This window comes from Petaurus breviceps, unplaced genomic scaffold, assembly GCF_028583685.1.
Source record: "Petaurus breviceps papuanus isolate PSGF00001 unplaced genomic scaffold, PetGlider_PUasm1.0 90808, whole genome shotgun sequence".
Lineage (NCBI taxonomy): Eukaryota > Metazoa > Chordata > Mammalia > Diprotodontia > Petauridae > Petaurus > Petaurus breviceps.
In genome coordinates, this window is record NW_027187349.1 from 13,903,226 (window position 1) to 13,924,695 (window position 21,470).

At 40.8% G+C, this 21,470-nt stretch overlaps 1 protein-coding gene across 1 annotated transcript; it reads right to left on the bottom strand.

The window, feature by feature from the left end:
* Window positions 1-2,887: 2,887 nt before the first annotated feature.
* DACT2 (dishevelled binding antagonist of beta catenin 2) lies at window positions 2,888-20,743 on the bottom strand. The gene is made up of 4 exons (XM_069070459.1): window positions 19,615-20,743; window positions 10,514-10,646; window positions 6,768-7,058; window positions 2,888-5,554 (listed from the first exon to the last, which is right to left on the bottom strand). The coding sequence occupies exons 1-4, from the start codon at window positions 19,918-19,920 to the stop codon at window positions 3,762-3,764; spliced, it is 2,523 nt and encodes an 840-aa protein (XP_068926560.1). The 5' UTR covers window positions 19,921-20,743; the 3' UTR covers window positions 2,888-3,761.
* Window positions 20,744-21,470: the final 727 nt, after the last annotated feature.

Sequence of the window (21,470 nt, forward strand, 5' to 3'; positions counted from 1 at the left end):
ATATCCAAGATCCTCCCTCCATATACTCCACCCAAGCAATGGTGACTGGTTCCCCAATAAAACATAAATGTGACAGATGGTGTTCCCAAAAAGTATATAATCTACTGGCAAGGATTAAAAATACATAACTAACTACATATACTCATAAGAGAAAGTGGTTTAAATCTGATAGAAGGGTTCAGGCAGTATAGAATGAAAAATCTGAGGAAAGACAGCCCAGTTTCACCTGGAAGTTGGAGGAAGGAATGGAATTTTTTCAGGGGAAGATGTGTGGAGGAGGTGGTACCCAAACTGGAATTCAATAACAATAAATGATGGGTAAGTGTCCATTTCATTCATAGGGACTAATGATGGCAAAGTCAGGGAAGCCAAAGAGGGCAAGATGAGAACAAGGAGTTGAGTAGTTTAGTTCAGTGGAAATAAAAAGCATATATGAAGGACAATAGTATAAGAAAAGACTTTGCTGGTACTTTGGAGCCAAAAAAAAAAAAAGTGTTGACTGAAAATCCAAATCAGTGGTTCTTAAAATATGATCCTTGTATCCCTGTGACCCTTTCAAGGGGGTCCAGGAGGGGAAAAACATTTTTATAATCATACTAAGATGTTATTTGCATGTTAAAATATTCCTGAGTCTGAATTTTCTTCATGTACTTCAACCAAAACTACATATCAGAACAGACTGAATATGGAAATAGATATGAGAATCCAGCTGCCTTCCTTTAGGTGGGACATTAAAGAGAACTGCATATGAAAAACAATACCATTCTTCTCATTAATTTTAAGAAAATATAACCATTTTCATAAAATATTTATGTTGACATGTAATAGGTTGATTACCACAATTTAAATGAATATTTTAAAAATTGGTCAGTTTTAATTCCTAACATGGTAAATATAAATAGATTTAAAAATAAAAACTCTTTGGGGTTATCAATAATTTCAGCAGTTAAAGGGCTCCTTTTGACAAGCATTGATCAAAATGATTAGATTGAAATGTGCAGCTTTCATCCAGATATTTTGGTCTTGTTTAGCCACAAACTATATCAAGAATATATAAGGTTAGTCTTAAAAAGTAAACATTAGTATTGCAGATTTAGATTTCATTAATCCATTTCTCTCATGCTTGCAAATAATCCTGTTATACTGCACATCAGGATTCCAAAGAAGCACAAAAAGGCCGTGGCAGTGAGAGAATTCTACTTCTTATTTGCTCCAAACCAAATTGGGCCTAAATGGTCCCTGGACTAGAAAACTTGAGCTTTAGTTCTTATTGAGATGCTTTAATACTTCAAAGAGGCCACTATTTCTTCAATGTGGATTCTCCCTCCCACACATTTAGCATCACCCTCTAATCTAATTAGTTCACATTATGACTTTTGGTCTAGTCACTTTTTATCATTGTGTCAACTTCCTCATTTTCAAAAAGATGTGGTTGGGCTCTACCTTCAGAATCCCTTCCCTTCCCAACCATTTACTTTCCTAACAATTTATATACTTTCTAATTTTCTGGCCTTCCATTTCACTCTGCAGGCACCTCCTGGTACAGGCAGAGACAGAATGAGCACGGATAAAATGAACCACACATGGTCAGATTGGAAACTCAGCAGGAAATTCCAGTACATGGTTTGTGAAGAATACAAGAATCAAAGTAGAATATCTAGAAACAAGCTAGAAACAAGTATCAAACTCTGTAGTCTCCATTTAGATTCATTCAATTTGGATTCACTATGATCTTGGTAAATCATTTAAAATCCAAAGCGTTCCTCTACCTATAAGATTAATGAATGCATGCTTTATTATCTCAAGGATATTTGGGGAAGGAAGCAATTTGATAGTATTATATGTAAAATACTATAGAGAGAAAAACATTACAAAATTCTAGATATAATTTTCAAGATATAGCATAGCCTTGTTAAATGAGATTTTTGAAGGCATTGAATAGAAGAAGCAGCTGTCTCAGCAAAGGGCGAAACAGAGAATACCTCCCCTCATTCTCAGGAGTTCCACATTACCTTAACTGAATGGGGGTGGGAGGAGCAGGGTGGTGGTGGAAATCACTTAAGCCAAGTATACCTCTGATCTCCAAAATGCTAAATGAATATAATGATTCCATCACAGCATTGTCACAGGACTATTGTGAGGATTAGGAATTGTGTATGAAGTAGGCAATGATTCTGTATTACAGATCTCAAAATAAGACCCTCCAAACTTAGTTCTTTTAATACCGTCTTCCTGAATGTTGATGCCAAAGAACTCATTAGCACAGGTAAGCCTACTTCATTAAGGAAAGGTGTGAATCTTCCAGTCTGTCACTTTGAATGTTTGAACTTCAAAGCCTAAGCCTGAACCTTTAAAATGTTTACACTTTTCAGATACTTTATCCAAAAAGGAAACACATTATTCCCAGGTATTGCCATTTGAAACATTAGCTTTCCTCTACTTGCCACAAAAATGTTCTATTCTAAAATGATAAGCTTCTTAAACTACATCCTGGACTGTGCAATTGTTACATGAATATTTAACTTCTTAAGTAAGAGGGTATGGAAATCTTTATCAACTAGTATTTTAATGTTGTTTTCTTATCTACATTCTTCAAAGTACTCCAGTCAAGTGTGAAGTTGGCCTAGGGCTAAGCAGATCCCCAGTTCCCTAACTTTGTGACCTCTGACAAATCAGCCTTTTGCTTGAATTTTTCCCTCCCCCTAACTCACAGTGGGCTGCTGGGTAGCTCAAAAGGTCTCTCTGGGAGAAACTACAAAAATAAAATTATATGACCCTCAACAAGAAGCTTTAAATTGAAAAACCTGTACCTTCCTCTTACCCTCCTCATCCCCCCTGAAGAGAAAAAAAAATTGAAAGACAAATAATAATGATAAAAAGACAGTGAGAATGTTTAAAAATATATTTTTATGCCCAACTTTTGTCCACTGGAGTCAAGTCTATATCTCATGAGATGGATTTGTATACTATAAACGCAAAGTGATGACCTCAACAGGGAACACGACCTCTTCCTTATGCTAGGGGGGACAGAGCAGAAAAGAAATGTTCACCTTTTTGGTGACTGAATTGAGCTAAAGCTTGGTCAGGGAGCAGGGTTATGTATGCCTCAGGAACTCAGACCCAATTTCCAGTACCTATTCTCACAACCAGCCCTTCTCCCTTTAAAAGACAGAACAAACAAAAACCTATCATTCTTTGGCTAGTGCAGACAAGCACAATTGAGAAAGATACCCTCTGCAGGGTGTACCTGAGGAAGTCTTGCTATGACTAAAGGAAACAGGAGGCTTGGAGAGAGATGTATGACCACTGACAATGTAAATATTAGAAGACACGGAAAAGAAAACGGCTTGGGTGGTAAATTGGAGTGTGAGTGAGTTCTGGAACATCACAGTACAGAGCAGAGAATCATTCTAGCAGAGTGGGCAATGATATTTCCCATTCATCTCTGACAGAATATTTACTGTACAGAATCTAGTTGTATCTTCTAGTTTTGAGGCATTTCCCTTTCTAAACAGGATTTGTGAAGACAGAGTCAAGTGGGCAAGATTACACAAATTCATATTTGTATAATAAACAGTGGAAAGATAAAGAAATTACACACAGTGCTCTTTGCACAAATATTAGCAAAGTAAAAGGTCCTTTGGCCTTTTGGGGGGCATCATTCCTGGTTCATCCATAATGCAATGATTTTTTAGAACCCCAACCTGTCTTGTTCTAAAGTCAACCTGGTTACTGCTAGGACAATTCCTTTTCCTTTTGATTCACACCATGGTCATAACTTTTAGAGATGCTGGCTGGAATCGCCGAATCTTCTTCTTTAGGGCCTTAGAGGCCTTGATGCGGCAGATTTTGGGCACTGGATGGTGAGATGACTTAGAAGCAGCCTGCACCCTCACTGGTTGCTGGACAATGGCCTTGGGCCATATCAGCTCACTCCCAACAGCTTCCTCATAATCTAGAGTGAGGCTGCTCTCACTACTCCTACAGGCCCCCTCTGAATCACTGTCCTCAGATTCACTATCCCCAAAGCAGTTGGCCGTGTAGTCACTGACATCATCCTCACTAGTTTCCACAATGGTGGAGTGGAAGAGGGAGGCGCACTCAGCTGAGTATTCTGAGTGGTCTGACTCACTTTTGGCATAAGCGTTATGGCTGTGTACCTTGGGCCGAGACCTTGCACTCACAGTCCGTAAGATGCCAGCTCTCCTCGAGGATGGCCTGGGCAGGGCTAAACTGGTGTCAGCAGAAAAGCCTGTCAAATGGGTCTTGGCTGAGATCTCCACAGTGGACTGCCATTTCCGTTGCTGCTTCTTCTTGGCACCCCCACTGGCTACCATATTGAGCTGAGCCGCTTCAAAAGAGTACAAAGGATGTGCTGAGGCTGGGTAAAGCTCAGGTCGGGACATGACTGTAGGGATGTGAAACTGTACGGGAAAGAGGCTTGACTCAGAACAAGACCGTCCAGTCACTTCCCCAACAAACGTTGGCCTCCTCATGAGGCTCTTTCCTCCGTGGGACCGTGGGGAAGGGTTCCACTCTGCACTCAGTCGGGACACTGCGTGCATTCCCCGTGGCCTCTCCATTAACAGTGGCTGCTGCTTCCCAAGCCTCAGCACCTTATCACTGCTCCTTCGCTTGACCTTCAGAGCTTTTGCCCTGGGATTGCTTGCTTTCAGTCTCATCAGGTGGGCCTCTCCAGGGACAAACTGAGCGTGGACAAACTCACCCGTGACGAGACCAGTCCCCTTTTTGCCCACCTTTCTGGGTGGTGGGATGACTTTGGCATTTGACCTTTGGGAAGCCACGTTGAGATGCGATTGGTGCACCTGGGAGCAGGAAGGTGGGTCCTGTTCAAGATGAATGACCACTGGCTCTTCTTGAGCAGATGCAGGGCTGACCTCACCAGGGAAGCAGCCATTTGTAGCCAAGGATTCCAAGTTTGGCTGGCTGGTTGGCTGTTCTACATCTAAACAGGCTTCTCCAGCTTCTTGCAGTTTTGTACTGTTCCCATCAGGCACCTCTCTCTGAATCCTTCCTGCTTTAGCTTGCCTGCTTTCTGGAGAGCTGACCTGCTTCTCTAGCTGACTGCCACTATTCACTCTTAGCCCACTGAGGCTCTGCTGGGATGGGGGCACCGGCCCTTTAGCTGATGCCCTCTCACTCACATTGCCACCTGTGTATTTCCCTCGGTCCCGCGTCAGCTGGAGCAGCTTGTCAATATAGCCACCAGGAGGAGGAGCCTCAGTAATTGGCTTAGTCCTGATTAAGCTGGGACCTGACATACTCAGGATGGGTTTGGTAAGAGGCAAGTGGTTGTCAATCTCTAGGGTTTCCCTAGTCAAAGAAAACAGGGGGCTCTGCAAGGCCACTGCATGCAGAGGACTTGGATAAGGGTATATATCATTGCCACTCTTGGAGACCAAGTCACTCTGATACTTAGGGTCTACCACATGGAACAGAATTTCTGTTCCATAGCAAAGGGGTGACACAGACTTAGGATCAGTGGTTGTCTTCTGAAGACTTCCATCATTTGGCACAATTCTTTCAAGGTCACCTGGAGGTAAGAGAAAGAAATGAAAACAATAAAAGAGGTGAAAAGATTGAATTTAATACAGCAGTCATATCATTTAGTGTTTTAGCAAAATAATGTGAAACATTGATTCCTAGGGGGAAAATGAATTGCTATTTGAATCTTAGCTATATTCCACCAAAATCCTACTCAGATGTCTCATTCTGGTTTGCAGGGCACTCTCGGGTCTTCAAGGCTGTTTTAGTGCATCACAAATGCTGGCAGGCTGGAACATGTAGCAGTCTTTCTTGATGGCCAGCCAAGCTCTGCTGGGTCTCAAGAGAGCTGGCCCCCAGGGGCTGACATGTTTTCAGTCAACTTACAAGGCACAGAAGGGTTGTACCCTCTATTGGCAGAAGGAATATTCATACTAATTAAATCATATAGAAGTCAAAGGAAGAACCATCTCCATAGGTAGAACAAAAACTCTTAAAAAAATGCACAAGGGGTAACTCTCAAATAGATGTTTATTTTTATACCAGTATATAGTTCTAGATATATCCTTTTAAGGACTTTTTAAAAAGGCAGATCATAAAAATATTAGAGCTTGCAAAAACCTCAGAGACCATCTACTCCTGAGGTTCTTAATGTTTTTGTGCTATGGACCCCTTTGGCACTTCTGGAAAAGCCAATGGATCCCCCGCTCAGAATGTTTTCAGATGCATAAAATAAAATAAGCAGGATTACAAAGGAAACCAATTATATAGAAATATAATCATCAAAATATCATAAAAACCCAACAAAACAAGTTCGTGAACCCCAGGTAAAGAATCTCTGTTTTAGTCTAATTTCTCAATTTTACACATGAGGAAATGAATAAAACTGCATGTTTTGCCTAGAGTCACATGATTCATAAGAAGCAGAGTCAGGACTAGAATCCAGGTCTTCTGACTTCTGGTCTAGGGCCCTTTCTATCAGTAGCAATTTATGGGTGCCAATAGTAATGACTGCCACTAGAATTATGGCTCAGCTATAATGGTCAGACAAGGATGGTCATCTTATTTTTCTACTTAAGAACTCAGTTCAAAAACAGAGCAACATTTATCCAGTCACTGAATGCAAGATTAGTTTCCACCTCCTTTTAGTGATGTTCATTGTGATTTAAGGATCTAGGGCCACTTAGATTTAAGGATTTATGATTTTAATGAATCACTTTTGGATGGGGAACAAATCTTTCTATTTCCTGATTTTACTTTACCTGTGGAAACTGGCCTTGTCTTGAACTTGGCCAAAGTTTCACCTTCACTCTCTGGGCTGCCCTTGATCCAGCAACCCTCACTCACAGGTATTCTCTGAGGTTGGAGGTGGGCACTATGTACAGTGGTCTCATCAGCAGACTTGGGGCGGTAGTCAAAGATACTGAGCCTGACTTTGGGCGTCTGGATGCCAGGAAGCAGGCTGCTATGAGAGGAGGAGATGGATTCACTGTAGACGGATGTGCAGGAATTGGACAAAGAACAGGACCCACCATCACTCAGGTCGTAAAAGCCTGGACAAGGCAAACAAAATATAGAATTACCATGGCAGTCTAGGAATACACAAGATCTGTGCTGCCAACCAGACATACTGGTATCTTTGACATAATATCTCTATTTTTACTGTATTCTTTTTCTAGGTGCATAGAATTCAATTTAACAAACATTTCTCAATTAGTCAGGAGCCAGTTATTGTTCTTAGGTACTAGGGAACAGAAATGAAAAGAATGGCAGAGACCCAGCTGTCAAGTAAGGGAGACATGGAATGTGCAATCTTAGTTATAATACAGCACAGAAAATGTTGATGCTCTAGGAAAATGTGAGGAGTTGTTAGGGAAGGTGTAATGGTAATGGGAATTTGAAGATCTTCCCTGCCCTGTTGAATGTAATCACATGAAGCCTGTGGTAGGAGGAGTTTGCTGAAGAGTGGAGCAGGGAGGGTGGAGTAGAGCCCAGAAGAAGCTAGGAGTCAGAGCAGTCACTAGTACAGTGGGAGAGAGAAGACACAGGCAACGAGACAGGCTTGTGAGTCTTTGTGGGAAGGTTTTAGGATGGTGTTACTCTCTGCTGTGTTGTGGTGTATTAACTTCTTTGTTGCTATGATGGATTCCATTTTCTGGTGTTGGGATTTGGCTTTCTGATGTCTGTCTTTCTGTTTTCTAAATGGAGAGTTTGTTATATTATATTTTGCAAGTCAGAACTACGCCAGCATATTCATAGTTGCCGGCAGTGCTGTGAATATTGTGTTGACAATACATAAGGTTTCATGGAAGAAGTGACACTAAACTTAAGCTTAAAAAAGCAAAGGATTTTAACAGACAAGGAGGAGGGTGAGGTCAGTGTTCACAATGGGCATGGGGTTGGGTAAATACATGAAGGAATCAACAGGGTATGATCAGGGGATGGCTCATAGTCCAATCTGACTAAAATATAGAATACAGAAGGGATTAGCATGAAATAAGGCCAAAGGAAGGGCAAGGTAGAGGGGTACTATAGAGGATCTATGTATATTTAAATGCCAGTTTAAGGAGTTTGTTTTTAACCACTAGGCAACAAGGAACTACTGGACTATTTTTGAACATCAAGTAGGATAATAGGGCTAGATTGGTCCATCTGGAAAATTAATTTGATAGTTTTATGAAGAATGGACTAGATATGGGGGTGAAACTGGGGGTTGGGAGGATAGAGAGGAGGCTAGCCAACAGTCTGATAAGGCTTGAACTTAGATTATAGCAGGATGAATAGAGAAGAGCCAACAGATATGAGAGATTTTACAACATTAGCATCAACAGGACTTTGTATTTTATCATATGTGAATGTATGTAAGGGTAAGAGAGGGAAGTATCAGAGATGACTCCCAGTTTTTGAGCCTGGGTTACTGGAAGTATGCCTCAGGTTTAGTGAGGAAGATGATGAACTTGATTTGGAACATCTTGAATTTGAATTGCTGGTAGGTCATCCAGATAAAGAGGTCTAATAAGCAATTGGAATTAAGTAACTAGAGTTAATTTGAAAGATTAGCATTATGAATATATAAATTTGATGGGGAATCATCCATAAGAAATTAAGGGAACATCTGAAATTTAAGTAGAAACTGAAGAATGAAGAGATAAGGGTCAAAAACCTTGATTGGTGGTTATGTTGAAGATGCAAAAGAAGAATGGAGAAGCAAGAAAGGAATCAGAAAAGGAATATAATGTTAGAGAAACCAAGGGGGGGGAGAAAGTACTTTCACTGTGATGGGATAATATTAAAAGTTACAATGTTGAAGGATGATAGCAGAAAAAAATGGATTTAGCTGAAAAAGGTCATTAAGGCTTAGGGAATTTTCAGTAAATAGCAAGGAAAGCTAGACTGCAAAGCAATGATGAATGAGGGAGTAGTGATAAAGCAGAAGGAACAATTACAAACTACTCTTTGTAATTTTGCAGTGAAGGTGGAAAAAAATAGGATGATAGTTACAAAGGGTAGCAGATTCAAGGGAAGGTATTTTTAGGTGAAGGGCCCAGACCTGGGAATATTTACAGGCTAAAAGGAGAGAGTCAATAGAAAGGGAAATACAGAAGATGTATTTGAGAAAGGAGATGAAGCAAAGTCCTGTAAAATGGAAAGGAAGAATGTGGAGTGTTTATCCTTGTCTAGAAGGAAGACACCTGTTTATTCTAAGGCTGGAAGAAAAGTAGAGAGGATATACCATAGTGGAAGAATGCAATTAAGGATGCTTATGTCAGACAGTCAACTCAGCAGGAAAAAGGAAGCAAAGTCATCTGCTGAGAATAAAGAGGTAAGAGATAGAGCCAGGGACTTGAGGAGAAAAGAAAAGTCTCAGAACATTCCTCATGGTGAATAAGATAGTCAATAAAATATTAATGATTGCCCTGTTGCAGGAATAATTATTAGCACAGTTGATCACAGGATTTAAAATGAGAAAGGACCTCAAAGAACATTGTGGCCCAATTCCCCTCACTTTATTGATGAAAATAGTCCAGAGTGTCGAAATAACTTGCTCAAAGTCACATAAGTAGTAAATAATATAGCCAGAGTTTAAATCCAGGACTTACAAATCCAGGATTCTTGAATAGAATTGCACTTTTTTCTTTTTTTTAAGCAATCAGGGTTAAGTAACTTGCTCAAGGTTACACGGCCAGGTATTTCTGGGTGTGGTGCTGAGTGTCTGAGCCCGGGATTCGATCTCCAGGTCGTCCCAACACTGGAGCCGGTACTCTTACTCGCTGAGCCACCTGGCCACCCCTAAGCAATTGGGGTTAAGTAACTTGCTCAAGGTTACACGGCCAGGTGTTTCTGGGTGGGTGCTAAGTGTCTGAGCCCGGGATTCGATCTCCAGGTCTTCTCAACACTGGAGCCGGTGCTCTTACTTGCTGTGCTACCTGGCCGCCCCTAGAATTGCACTTTTAAAAGTTTTTTTTTTCAATTCAATCCAATACTATTCTGCCTCTCAAGTTAAATTGACAATGTCTACTAGTGATCAAAAGTTTCTGCTTGCCTTTTGAACACATTCACCAATACACAGATTTCATCATTCACATCAGTTGTGAAATCCACACCCCCAGTACCCCTTGCCCGTCTCTCTCTCTGAGTGGAGAGGGTGAATGGTGGAGAACTCCCTCCAGACCTTCCATTTAAGGAGATCTTCAAATGCCCATTCCCATCATTTCGTTCGCCACCAGGCTGTGCTGCTCTGGGCTTCACGCCGCCCCCCAGCCTGTCCTTGTCACCTGCATGTCTTTCCCCATTAGAATGTGAGTCCCTTGAGGGCAGGGCCTATCTTCTGCTTTTCTTTGCATTCCTAGCATTTAGCACAGTGCCTGGAATACAACAAGTGCTTAATAGATGTTTATTGGATTATTGGTCAGATCTTCACGGCTAATATTAATATTAAAGAGATGTTTATGAAAACATTATGGATGGAAATGATAATTTCCCCGAGACTACATTCCTGGGGCCTTACCTGAACTGGGCCTGCTGTCACTATCAAGGTTTTCACTGGAAGTCTTGTTTACATCCAATTTAAGCTCACTTATCTGCTGGTCCAGTTGATCCAAGTGAGTTTTCAGGCCAACATCTTGTCTCCTTAAACGTGACTGGGAAGTGAGGGGTAGAGAAATAAAAGATAAGCACAGGTGAATTGAAATGAGAACCCGAATTTCAAAAGCATCATTCTTTTTGTTTCGTTTTGGCCAAACCCATGATTCCACTTGGTGAGGAAATGCATTAAATTAGTCTTGGACAGTTGCTTGGATGACCACTTGGTAAGGAACTTGCCAAGGGTTAATCAATATGTCCCAAGAGGTGAGACTGAACATAGCTCTTCCTGAGGCCAGATCTCTCCATCTACCATCCCATGCTGACTTATGTTTATATTAAAAATGCTGGAGATTTTACTGAAGTGTGCATCCCTCTCACTATCACAGGAAGCAAAATTTTTATGTTTTAGAGGATGATTTCATGAATAACTTCAGTTAAGCAAATTTGTCACCTGATTTCTAGCTTTCAGAAGAGAAATATCTCTAGAATTTACTTAGGCTAATCCTTAGCTGTTGGGCAGCTAGGTGGTACAGTGGATAGAGTACTGGGTCTGGATTCAGGAAGACTCATATTCATGTGTTCAAATCTAACCTCAGATACCTACTAGCTGTGTGACCCTGGGCAAGTCACTTAACCCTATTTACCTCATTTTCTTCATCTGTAAAAATGATCTGGAGAGGGAAATGGCAAACCACTCCAGTATCTTTGCCAAGGAACAAACAAAACAAACAAACCCAAAGAGGGTCATGAAGAATCAAACACAATTGGACAAATGAAATCCTTAGCTATCCTACACTGAGGCATTTAATCTTGGCAAGACCTATCAGTGTTGAGTACTCCAGTGGCATAGCTTTTAAGAACCTAAGGTCTAGTCTAGTTTATGCCATGATGAGGTAAACAAAAAGCACTTTTTTGGATCAGCAACTACTAACTCCTAAGAATATCCTATTCTCTCTCTCTCTCTCCCTCCCTCTCTCCAATTTATCCCTAGAAAAGATAATCCCTTCAGTTAATTTTATCTATTCCCAAAGGTCCAATTATTTACTTCATGCAAATGGCTCCAGAATTCTAGAAACCACAATATCAAACCCTAATCTTTGATCAAGACTTCAGTCATACACAGCTGACTGCCTCTAGGGCTTCTTCACCAGGTAGTCCTATTGGCATCTCAGATTCAATACAAGATCATAAATTTAGATCTAGAAGAAACCTTAGGGGTCATATAATCCAATTTCTTTATTTCATAGATGAGGAAAATGAAGCTCAAAGATTAAGGGACCTGACCAAGGTCACACAAGGAGTAAAATGGTTCAACAAGAAGTTGCACTTTTCATCTTTCTCCCTAAATGTGTGTTCCACTGCTACTGAGGATGCCACTATTCTCCTAGTTCATTTAGAATAATTCTTAACTCTTCTCTTTTCTTCATCCTTCCCCCAATGCAATGAATCTGCCAAATCTTATGGATTTCTCTTGCATCTGTACCTTTCCTGAACTAACATGGCCACAGCCATAGTTCAAGATCTGATCATCACTCTCCTGAACTAGTATCCTAATTACTTCCATTCTCTTTTCTTCTTCAGTCCATCTTCCACATCACTCTTAAAATATTTTGTTTTGGAAGGCAGAGAGCTCTGCATGACCTGCAGGATAAAATACAAAACTCCTCAGCCTGGCATTTAAGGCATTTCATAGTTAGGTTCCAGCCTTCCTTTTTATCTATATTTCACATCATTCTTTATACATGCTCTACTACACTCTTGCTGAACTTGACATGTATCTTCAATTCTTCAGCAATGTCTTTGCTCTTAATCAGTACCCCCATTCCTGGAATGCACTCTCTCCTCCACCCTGCCTCAGGAATCTTTATTTTCCTTCAAGACCCAGATCAAGTGTCAACTACTCTGAAGCCTTCTCTGATCACCTCCCTCACCCCACCCTAGGTACGGAAGACTTGAAACAAGAATTTAAATATAAAAACGTTGGTTTTTGTTTTGTTTGGCACATTTTAGACTATTAGAATTGCCTTCTTCAAATTATATTGTATTTACTTATTTGCAGACATGATATATCTATCACTCAGGAAACTATACACTCCTAGAAGCTGACTGATTTTTCCAGGTTCTTACTTTTTTGGGATTTTTGCATCTCCAGCACCTAAAATCTAGTTCCTTGAGCCTTAAAAGCGTTCCCACATTAGACTGTAAGCTCCTTGAAGGCAGGAACTATCTTTTGCCTTTTTTCTACCTGTTGCACTTAGCACAGTGCCTGATACATAGCAGATGCTTAATAAATGTTTATTGATTGATAATATTTGTTTAACTGAATTGGAAAAATAAATGCACACAAAATATATAATTTTAAACTAATATATAAAACTGGTAGAAAAAGTGTCTTTTTGAGAGGAAACATAGGCTTGTAGATAGGCAGCTGGCCTTGGAATCAGGAAGACATAGGTTCAAGGCTCAGTTAGATCACATATTGGCTATGTGACTTTGGACAAATCACTTAACCTCTTAGTGCCCAAGGAGAAGTTACTTCCAGAAATTTTACACAGGTGAAAACACTAAGTCATACATATACATACACACATATATGTCTATCATATATATAAATTTTATATACATACATATACATACTCATACATACAAATATGTGTTTATGTCTGCATATATATATATATATATATATACATATGTATAGTCATACTAATCATCTACTATCTGAACAATACTTACTCCAACACAGTTTTGCTGCAAATTTAAGGGGAGAAAAATAAATGTGTGTGCTTGTGGGTACATATACCCACATCCTCACCACCCTAAAAACCTTCCCCCCCAATGAGATCTCGTCAGCTGCTTCTGCTCTAATGCCCAAATACTAGGTCATCTTCCAGTATGAAACACTATCAGCATTGCCCTTACAAAAATTGTGTCAACAGCATTGACTGTCCAGCCCATGGTCACATTCCCAAAGAAGCTGGAAATAAGAATCTTTTACCTTTGAAGGTGAGTGCCTCCTTCTTCCTTATCTAATCTAAGCACCACCTTATATCACCCAAAACAGCCTAACTAGACAGAGATTCCAAAGTTCCTTCTGGATTCGCAAGCTTGCTTCAGAGCAACCCACACTGGAGAGGCAACAGGTGCAAGTTTCTTTGTTACTTTTTAATGTACAAAAAGGTAGTTAAATTCAGTCAGACAAAAAGAGTCTGTAAGCACTTCCTAACAAAATAGGTGATTTTTTTTCTCTTCCTGTCATAAAACAAAACCTATAGGACCAAGACAGCCAAGCTCTTTGTTACCCCTCCCCCCCTTTAATTTTGAATTATTTGCCATTTTATCTTTCACTTCCAAAGCATGATTTCCCTTTTATTTTTTTTTTGGTGGGGGGTACCAAATGACACTTCAATAGTGGGTCCTTTCCCTGAAAAAATAGGTCTTTTATTTTTTCTGGAATTAATTGCTTTCTGATTAATGTTTGGCTAGGCAGTTCTTTAGACTGTGGTTTCTGATTAATGGAAGGGGGGCCACAAAATCTACAACGAGGCTCTCAGGTATTCACAGATTATTTATTACATCCTCAGGACCTGCCTACACTTTTATAGCACTTTAACCAACATTCATGATTTACAGCATCCTCGTTAACCCTTCCCATTGTCCCTTACCATGAGGTTTTTATGTCTTTGTGCTGTTCATTAACTGCTTTCTTAGCAATGAGCCAAGCTTCTTTTTTTTTTAAACTAATGGGTAGATAGTTTCAATGATTCATATATGGAATTTGACCATTACAGAAACCCCCCTCATTCTCCTCTCCTTCCTTTCACAATGGCAAATTCTGATGACAAGATTATTTCTGTTGAAACATACATGGAAGGAGAATTGCTATTTTGCTACCCAATAGCTATCAGTGATGGGAACTCTAAATCAATAAGCATTTATTAAGCACCTACTGTATATCAGTGAAATGGGCTAGAAGTTGAATCAATAACAGACAACAAATTCTGTCAATATTGGGAACCAGTGTAGATGATTCAGGCTATCTTTCTCTCTCTGTAGCAGCAATCATCATGATGCTTCCACTACCTACAAAGTTGCCTCAACACCCCATTTCATTTACCTACATAGATGCCAGATCACATGTTACTCAAGATACATTTTTACAATGTTTTGATAGAGTTCTGGAGAAGCTAGAGGAGCTGGGTTAAAATACTGTTCCTGATGCTTATTAGCAGTGTGACCTAGAACAGATCACTTAACCCTAACCTCTCTGGTCCTTGGCTTCCTTACCTCTAAAACTAGAGGAATTATATGTTGGTCACCTATACATTTTTTATTTTATGTGTATTTCTTACAATCTACTTTTCTTCCTTTAAGTGAGAAAGATTGAATTGGCATTTTCTTAGGTCCTTTTTAAAAAATATATTTATATTTTTCTTCTCCTGGAGCCCTCCACATTTAAAATCATAGTATGATATATTTAGGCTGGAATGGACTTTAGAGGTGATCTAGTCCAACCCTACCCCCTCTTTTTTGATGAAGAACTGATGCCCAGGGAATTTAAGTAACTCTTTTGAGGTCACACAGGTGGTATGTACCAGGTTCAAGCTTCTTCTTTGACTCCAAACCTAGTTCCCTTGCCACTGTACCATTCTCTCTTCCAAAAACTGTACCCCATTCCCCTTCTAAATTTACCTACTCCTACTCATGACCCTGTCATTGTTCAAATTACCCAGGCTCAAAATCTTGGGGGTAATTTTGATTCATCTCTCTCTCTCACAGCCTCTTGAATCATGCCCCTCCTTCCCATTCACCCTGCTATCAGACCAGTGCAGGCTCTCACTTCTTTTACCTTAATAGCTTTCTTCTTTCTAGCTAGTCCTCCTGTCTGTGGTCTCACTGCTCTTTAGATCCATCCTCCACACTACTATCAAAGTTAACACATCTGCTCTGGGCATATATCATTGCTCTACTCAAATAACTCCATTGCCAATTCAACAGACTTAAACCCTTGATCTTGGCGTTCAAGACCCTCCACAATAGGACTGGCTCCCTTTCTAGCCTTATCTCATTGATAGCTCACAATTATATATTACTATAAGTTATGCAAAGCACTTTACATATATTATTTAATTAGAGCCTCACAACAACCCCGGGTGGTAGGTGCTATTATCTCCATTTTGCAGATGAGGGAACTGAGGCTAACAATAGTTAAGTGACTTACCTATGACCACACAGCTAGTTTGTATCCAACTCAAGTCTTCCTGACTCCAATTGCACCAACCCAACCACTACCGGTATGACCCCTATCTATCTCACACCACTCCCCTTTCCTGGATGAACAGTTCTGGCCAAATTAGACTAATCTCTGGAGTCTGTGGTCCCTCTATTCTCCTTTGTGCCCATTTTTTCTCCAATTTCCATCTGTTGAAGTTTATCCCTTCTGAACTTCTACCTCTTCCTTGAAGATTTCCGTAATTCCATCAGCTATGATCCTTCTCTCTCCCAAATTTCTCACAGCAATTCTCCTGGAGCACTGATGTGTACTTTTCTCTGATAGCCTAGGTATTTGTGTAGTCTTTTCTCCCTTATTTAATTTAATGTTCCTTGAGAATGTGTGCTATATTGAAGACTTAGTATCTTGCCTATGACTTAGTATTTGTGGTATTGAATGAAAAGCTTGGAAATAAGGCTAACATGACTATATAAAAATTCATGTCTAATAGGAGGTACCAATGATCTTGCCTTTGTCTTAGATGGGCAAGAAAGGATGCAAATAAAGCATATTTCGCATGTTGGTTTCTACATATTAACTCTAAATCTTGCCCCCACCCTCTGCAGAAGTAGATCAGAATCTTACTAACTCCATCTGGGCAGGAAGAAAGACAGTTCAGTCTAATTGAAAGCACACTAGAGATTGACAAGATTTGCATACTACTAACTATGGTGTCTCACTGAGTGACCTTGAGCAAATAAATCCTTTCACTTTTCTGGCCTCAGCTCCCCATCTGGGAAGCTGCATAATAAACCTGCCCCCAGGACTCAGAGCTGTAGAAAGATATAATTGCTATGAAAGCATTCTGGGAAATTTTGAGAAAAGACAGCAAACATCCAAACAAAATTAACTTCAGTGACACTTACAGAAAAGTAACTGAGAACATAAACTAATGCAGAAAAACACTACAGGGATTAGAAGCAAAGTCCCAAGTTTTTGGTTACAAAGTCAGGTTGTTAGCTTGCTGCAGCAAAAGTTGAAGTTTGAGCCTGTCTATGAAACTGAACTATTGTATTGCTACTGGCAACAAGACAGGACATGCAAAGTCAATTTCAGTAAAATCCACAAGGGCAAGAAAGACCCTATAACCTTTTATGAAGCTTTAGACCAAGCAACATTGACTCCAGCAGCACCTACTGGTGAAAAAAATAACTTCCAAACTATAGCTCAGCGCATTCCAGGTAATAAGGGCTCTCCACTTTCTTCCAAGTGAAATTAAACCTTGTTTAAAAAAAAAAAAAAGAGGAGTGGAGAGAATGCCATCCAGTTTGTAAAGAATGTTGAATCTCCTTAGAAAATATAAACAAGTAAATATCTGTGTATCTACTGGCTACACATTTCCAGATGGCTTTGATTTAGGGGTCGGAGGCATTTCCATTAGACTGGAAACCTCAAACAAGACTATGGACATTTAACCCTTCTCTTGCTCCCGTGTGTTATATTTAGAGTAATAAAATGGGTGTCCTTATTTTTAACTGATAATGATAAGAAATGGAAAGGTTAATGCCATAGTCTGGAAAATAAAGCATATTTTTATAAATGTTAATTAGCATGTTACTGCTGTTTTCCAAAGAGCAATGAAAATCCTCTGGAATACTAAAACTAATTTTCACTTGGAAGACTCTGTGGAATAAAGCTTCCACTAGTTAAATAAATATTCCTTTGCCTTCACACCTGATTGAAAACTGATGACCAAGCTTAACACCAGTGTGGAGGTGGGGGAGAAGCTCTGAATTAACTTTTAAGTTACTGAAGTGTGTAATTGCTAGTGTTCTCAAGGGGGGGGGAAGCTTTTTGAGGAGTCTTCTTTGTGAAACTAATATCAATCCTAATTTTTCCCTTGTATGAAAATATAAAAGTGTTAAATGCTGGGTTGATGTCACACAAATTCAATTATTCTCCTCTTTTGATCACATAATCCATTCCAAGAACAAAGTTGCAAGACAGAAGCCTGCGTGTTCCTTCTGGTCCCCATATTAAAAAAATAAAAATAATAAAAAAAAAAGTTGTTTGATCTGTTCCAAAAGGCTACTTGTAATTAGAGGCTGAGTACCTACAAGTTTGATTTGTATATTATTTAAACCAACTTAATCATCAGCTGCATTTCTTACCCCCCCTCCCCAACAGAGTAATTCAGGTTACCATCTCAACACCTCCTTATTATAAATGCAATATTTAAATTCAGGCTATGGTACACCTGGCCAAAAACCAAATGTCAATTAAAATTGAGTTCTAGGCCACTCTTCCTCCCCCTAAAGCCCACCCTGATAAATGCCATGTTCAGAATAGGCTGTTACATCAACAAAGACAATAAAGGCTACATAAATAGAGCATGAAGTGAATGGGGTATGCAACACGCTATTGCCTTTTACCCAGCAGCCCCAGCTGCTGACTTAATGGTAGAACAATGAACCAAAAAGTTAGATGTCTGTGTTCTGTTTCTAGTTCCTCTCAAAGGTGTGACCCTAGGCCAAATGACAAAGCCTCTTGTTGCCTCAATTATTTATAATAGCTTCCACATTCACAGGAAGATGCAAGGAGACTGGATTCACAGTACTCTGAATCCCTCAAGACCGCAAGTCAAGCAAGTGACTGCATTTGAGAATGACACTGTTGTAGCTTCATCATGGCTGGAGCAGGACAGTCCCTATTTAACTATGCATCAGCCTCTAGACAGGGTTTCTGAACTAACACAATAAGGGTGTATTTTTAAAAGAGTATCAGATGTAAGATTAAAAAAAATACACATGAAATACAAAGAACTATATACCATATTAAAAAAAAATCTGGAGGCACTACTGATGACATTTGAAATTCTTCAGTTCAGGATTATAAGAACCTGTATCAATAAAGAGCTACAAAAACACTACAGCATGTTGAAAAACCCAAAGATGTTTACCACAAAAACAATTTTTAAAAAAGTGAAATGCTCTCACTATTACAAACCCTTCTGAATACTGAATTTTACAGGGTCTCTCCAAAATTGTCATTTTCACAGTTAAGATGATGCAGTGACAATGTTTTAATATGGAAAAGGCTCCCACACAAATCATACATGCAGCTGTTATGACTTCACAATATTCAACCCAATCTAGTTGGCACTTTGTAGTCAGGCGCTGTCCTCCTGGGCTTCAATGCACCAGCTAGATATACCAGTTGCATCCAGACCATGTCATTTGACCAGCAAAATACAGCAAAAAACAGGGCATCAAAAATGTTCTCTCATCATGGGAATATTAAAAATGCTTCTGTTGCCTAAACAACAATAACAACTGTAGTAAGAGTCATCTGTGTGTGCACACCCAAAGTGTCCATAAATACATAATTTATAAACATATATTGAACCAATTTCATAATATACACATGTTGAAGTTATTTATTGCTACATATTTATTTGAGTTATTTATACTTGTTACTTATTGCATTTATAAATGCCACATTCGGAGCGATTGTACACATTCCTTAGTCATTTCTATATCGATGGCTTTACTAAGGTCTAGTCTGTTAAAACAAACAAACAAACAAAACTCTCCCACTACATCACCCCCTTCCCCACAAACTCTCACCCCCCCCCCCCAATCAGGCAACTCCAGTGGGGGATGTTGTATCAATCAATCAATTTTTATTGCTGAATGCTACAAGATAGAAATAAATTAAAACCCAGCACCGTCACCAACGTCATTTTTAAGGCTAGATGTGCACTTTTGCGTCCCTCTGCCCCTTTCCCTCCCTCTCAGTCCCCTAAACCTTACCAGTTGTTCCTTGAGAGCAGTGAGAGTGGCTTCCAATCGGTGCTCCTTGCTGTGCGGGTCTCCAGCAGGGACAGCCGAGGGCAGGAGCTGCGGGAGCCGAGGTGCGCGGGGAACCGGCGGCGGGGGTGGCGGCGGCGCTGCTGGCTGCATGGCCAGAGCCCCTCTCACCAGCGTCTGCTGCTTGTCCCTCAGCACCTGGAGCTCCTGGAGGCCGGCCAGGGCGGCATGCAGTCTCTCGCGAACCCGGCAGCGGTCCCAGCCCTCGGTGGGCCGCTTCATCCCGGTCTGACCGCTTACCACCAACATGTCCGAAGGCTAGCACTGCCGGCAGGGCATAGCCAGCAGGAGGGAAGAGAAGAAGTGTTTAGTGGGGTGGAGGCCCGAAAGGAAGGGCTCCTGCACCCCACCCCCCAGCCCGCACTTGGGAGGAGGGCGCAAAGTGGAGCCAGTAGGGATTTCGAAGTCGGGGGAAGACTGCGGGGTGCTGGGCGTAAGGGCGAAATGAGCCGGGAGGGGGCCGGAGGGAGGCGAGACTAGAGCAAAGGGGGTGGCGCGAAGGTCCGCAGCAGGGCGTTTCGTGCAGCACCAGGCAGCCCCCGGGCCGGCCAGTTACCTGGCTGGATGCTGATATAGAGACTGAGCCTGTGCTCGGGGGCCCTCCCCCGTAGTCTCTCCTCCTCCTTCCTGCTACTGCCCCTTCCCCCGCCTCCGCTCGGGGCGATCTGGGAGGAGGTGTGGGGATTTCTAATGGCTAGGCACAATTCCACACACCCTGAGGTCACAGTCCTTCCGAGGCTTCCCAGACCTTCCAACTGACCCACCCTACACTGGGGACGATTCTGCTCTGTCCGTTCTCTTTCTGCCTCTCAATCAATTCATTAGAAGCTTCCTCCTGGCTAGGAATCCATAGTTCTCTCCGTCTCTCTATCTTCCGTTTCTGTCTCTGTCTCTCTCTCTCTGTCTGTCTCTCTCTGTCTCTCTGTCTCTCTCTGTGTCTCTCTGTCTGTCAGTCTCTCTCTCTCTCTCTCTGTCTCTCTTTCTCTGTCTCTCTCTCTTCTCTCTCTCTGCCCCCCTCCCCCAATTTTCCCTCTTTCTCTTGCTGAGTCAGTCAGATATAGTAAGAAAAAGCAGGTATTGATTCCCAATTTTTCACTCCCAATTCAGTGACTGAAGTGGTCATTTTTAGCAGTAACCTAATGCCTCAGCAATGAAAGGGAATGAGAGAGGGAGGAGAGGAAGATAATATTCAGATAGGAAGAAGCAGCTTTTAATGACTCGATTAAGTTCAATTCTACCAAATTCAATGAGCATTTCACTACGTGAAAGGCCCTGTGCCACAGAACTGAGGACCCAAACTACTTCTCCAGAAGCTTGCTTGGGGGTGGGGGTGGGAGGCAGAAATTGCGTTTGTGTATTGGGAGTGTAGAGGAAGCAGGAAGTGGGTTGCAAGTTGATGGAGATTCTGATTCTGGTTGTGATTTCAGAATGTGCATGGAAGCCACCTCCATCTCCTTTCAGGAATTGTCATTAGAATCTTCCTCCTAGCTAAGAATGTTATCCCCTGTCTGGGCTGAATCAATCCTGGACAGCCAAATTGCATCAGGTTTAAAGGCAGTAAATTCTGGAATGCCATGTCAAAGCCGGAAAAGGGGCTGACAAGAGTGAAGAGGTTGAGAAAGAGAAGAGGGAAAGGAGGAGAGGAACATGAATGGAAAAGAGTTCTGGTTAAAGACCATTACCTCATGAAACTGTTGAATTCAGAGGAAAAAAAATAGCACTTTTGTAGGAATTCTTGAAGTATGGGAAGAACATAACTCCAAAATATAGATTTTTATTTAAAAGAAGTTCGTGTTTCC

Excerpts from the sequence above, each read along its gene's own strand:
- DACT2 (XM_069070459.1), bottom strand. The coding sequence starts at position 19,920 with ATGTTGGTGGTAAGCGGTCAGACCGGGATGAAGCGGCCCACCGAGGGC. Across the intron at positions 10,647-19,614 it reads CTGCTCTCAAGGAACAACTG|TCACGTTTAAGGAGACAAGA; the intron begins GTAAGGTTTAGG and ends CTCACTTCCCAG. Across the intron at positions 7,059-10,513 it reads TGACAGCAGGCCCAGTTCAG|GCTTTTACGACCTGAGTGAT; the intron begins GTAAGGCCCCAG and ends TGCCTTGTCCAG.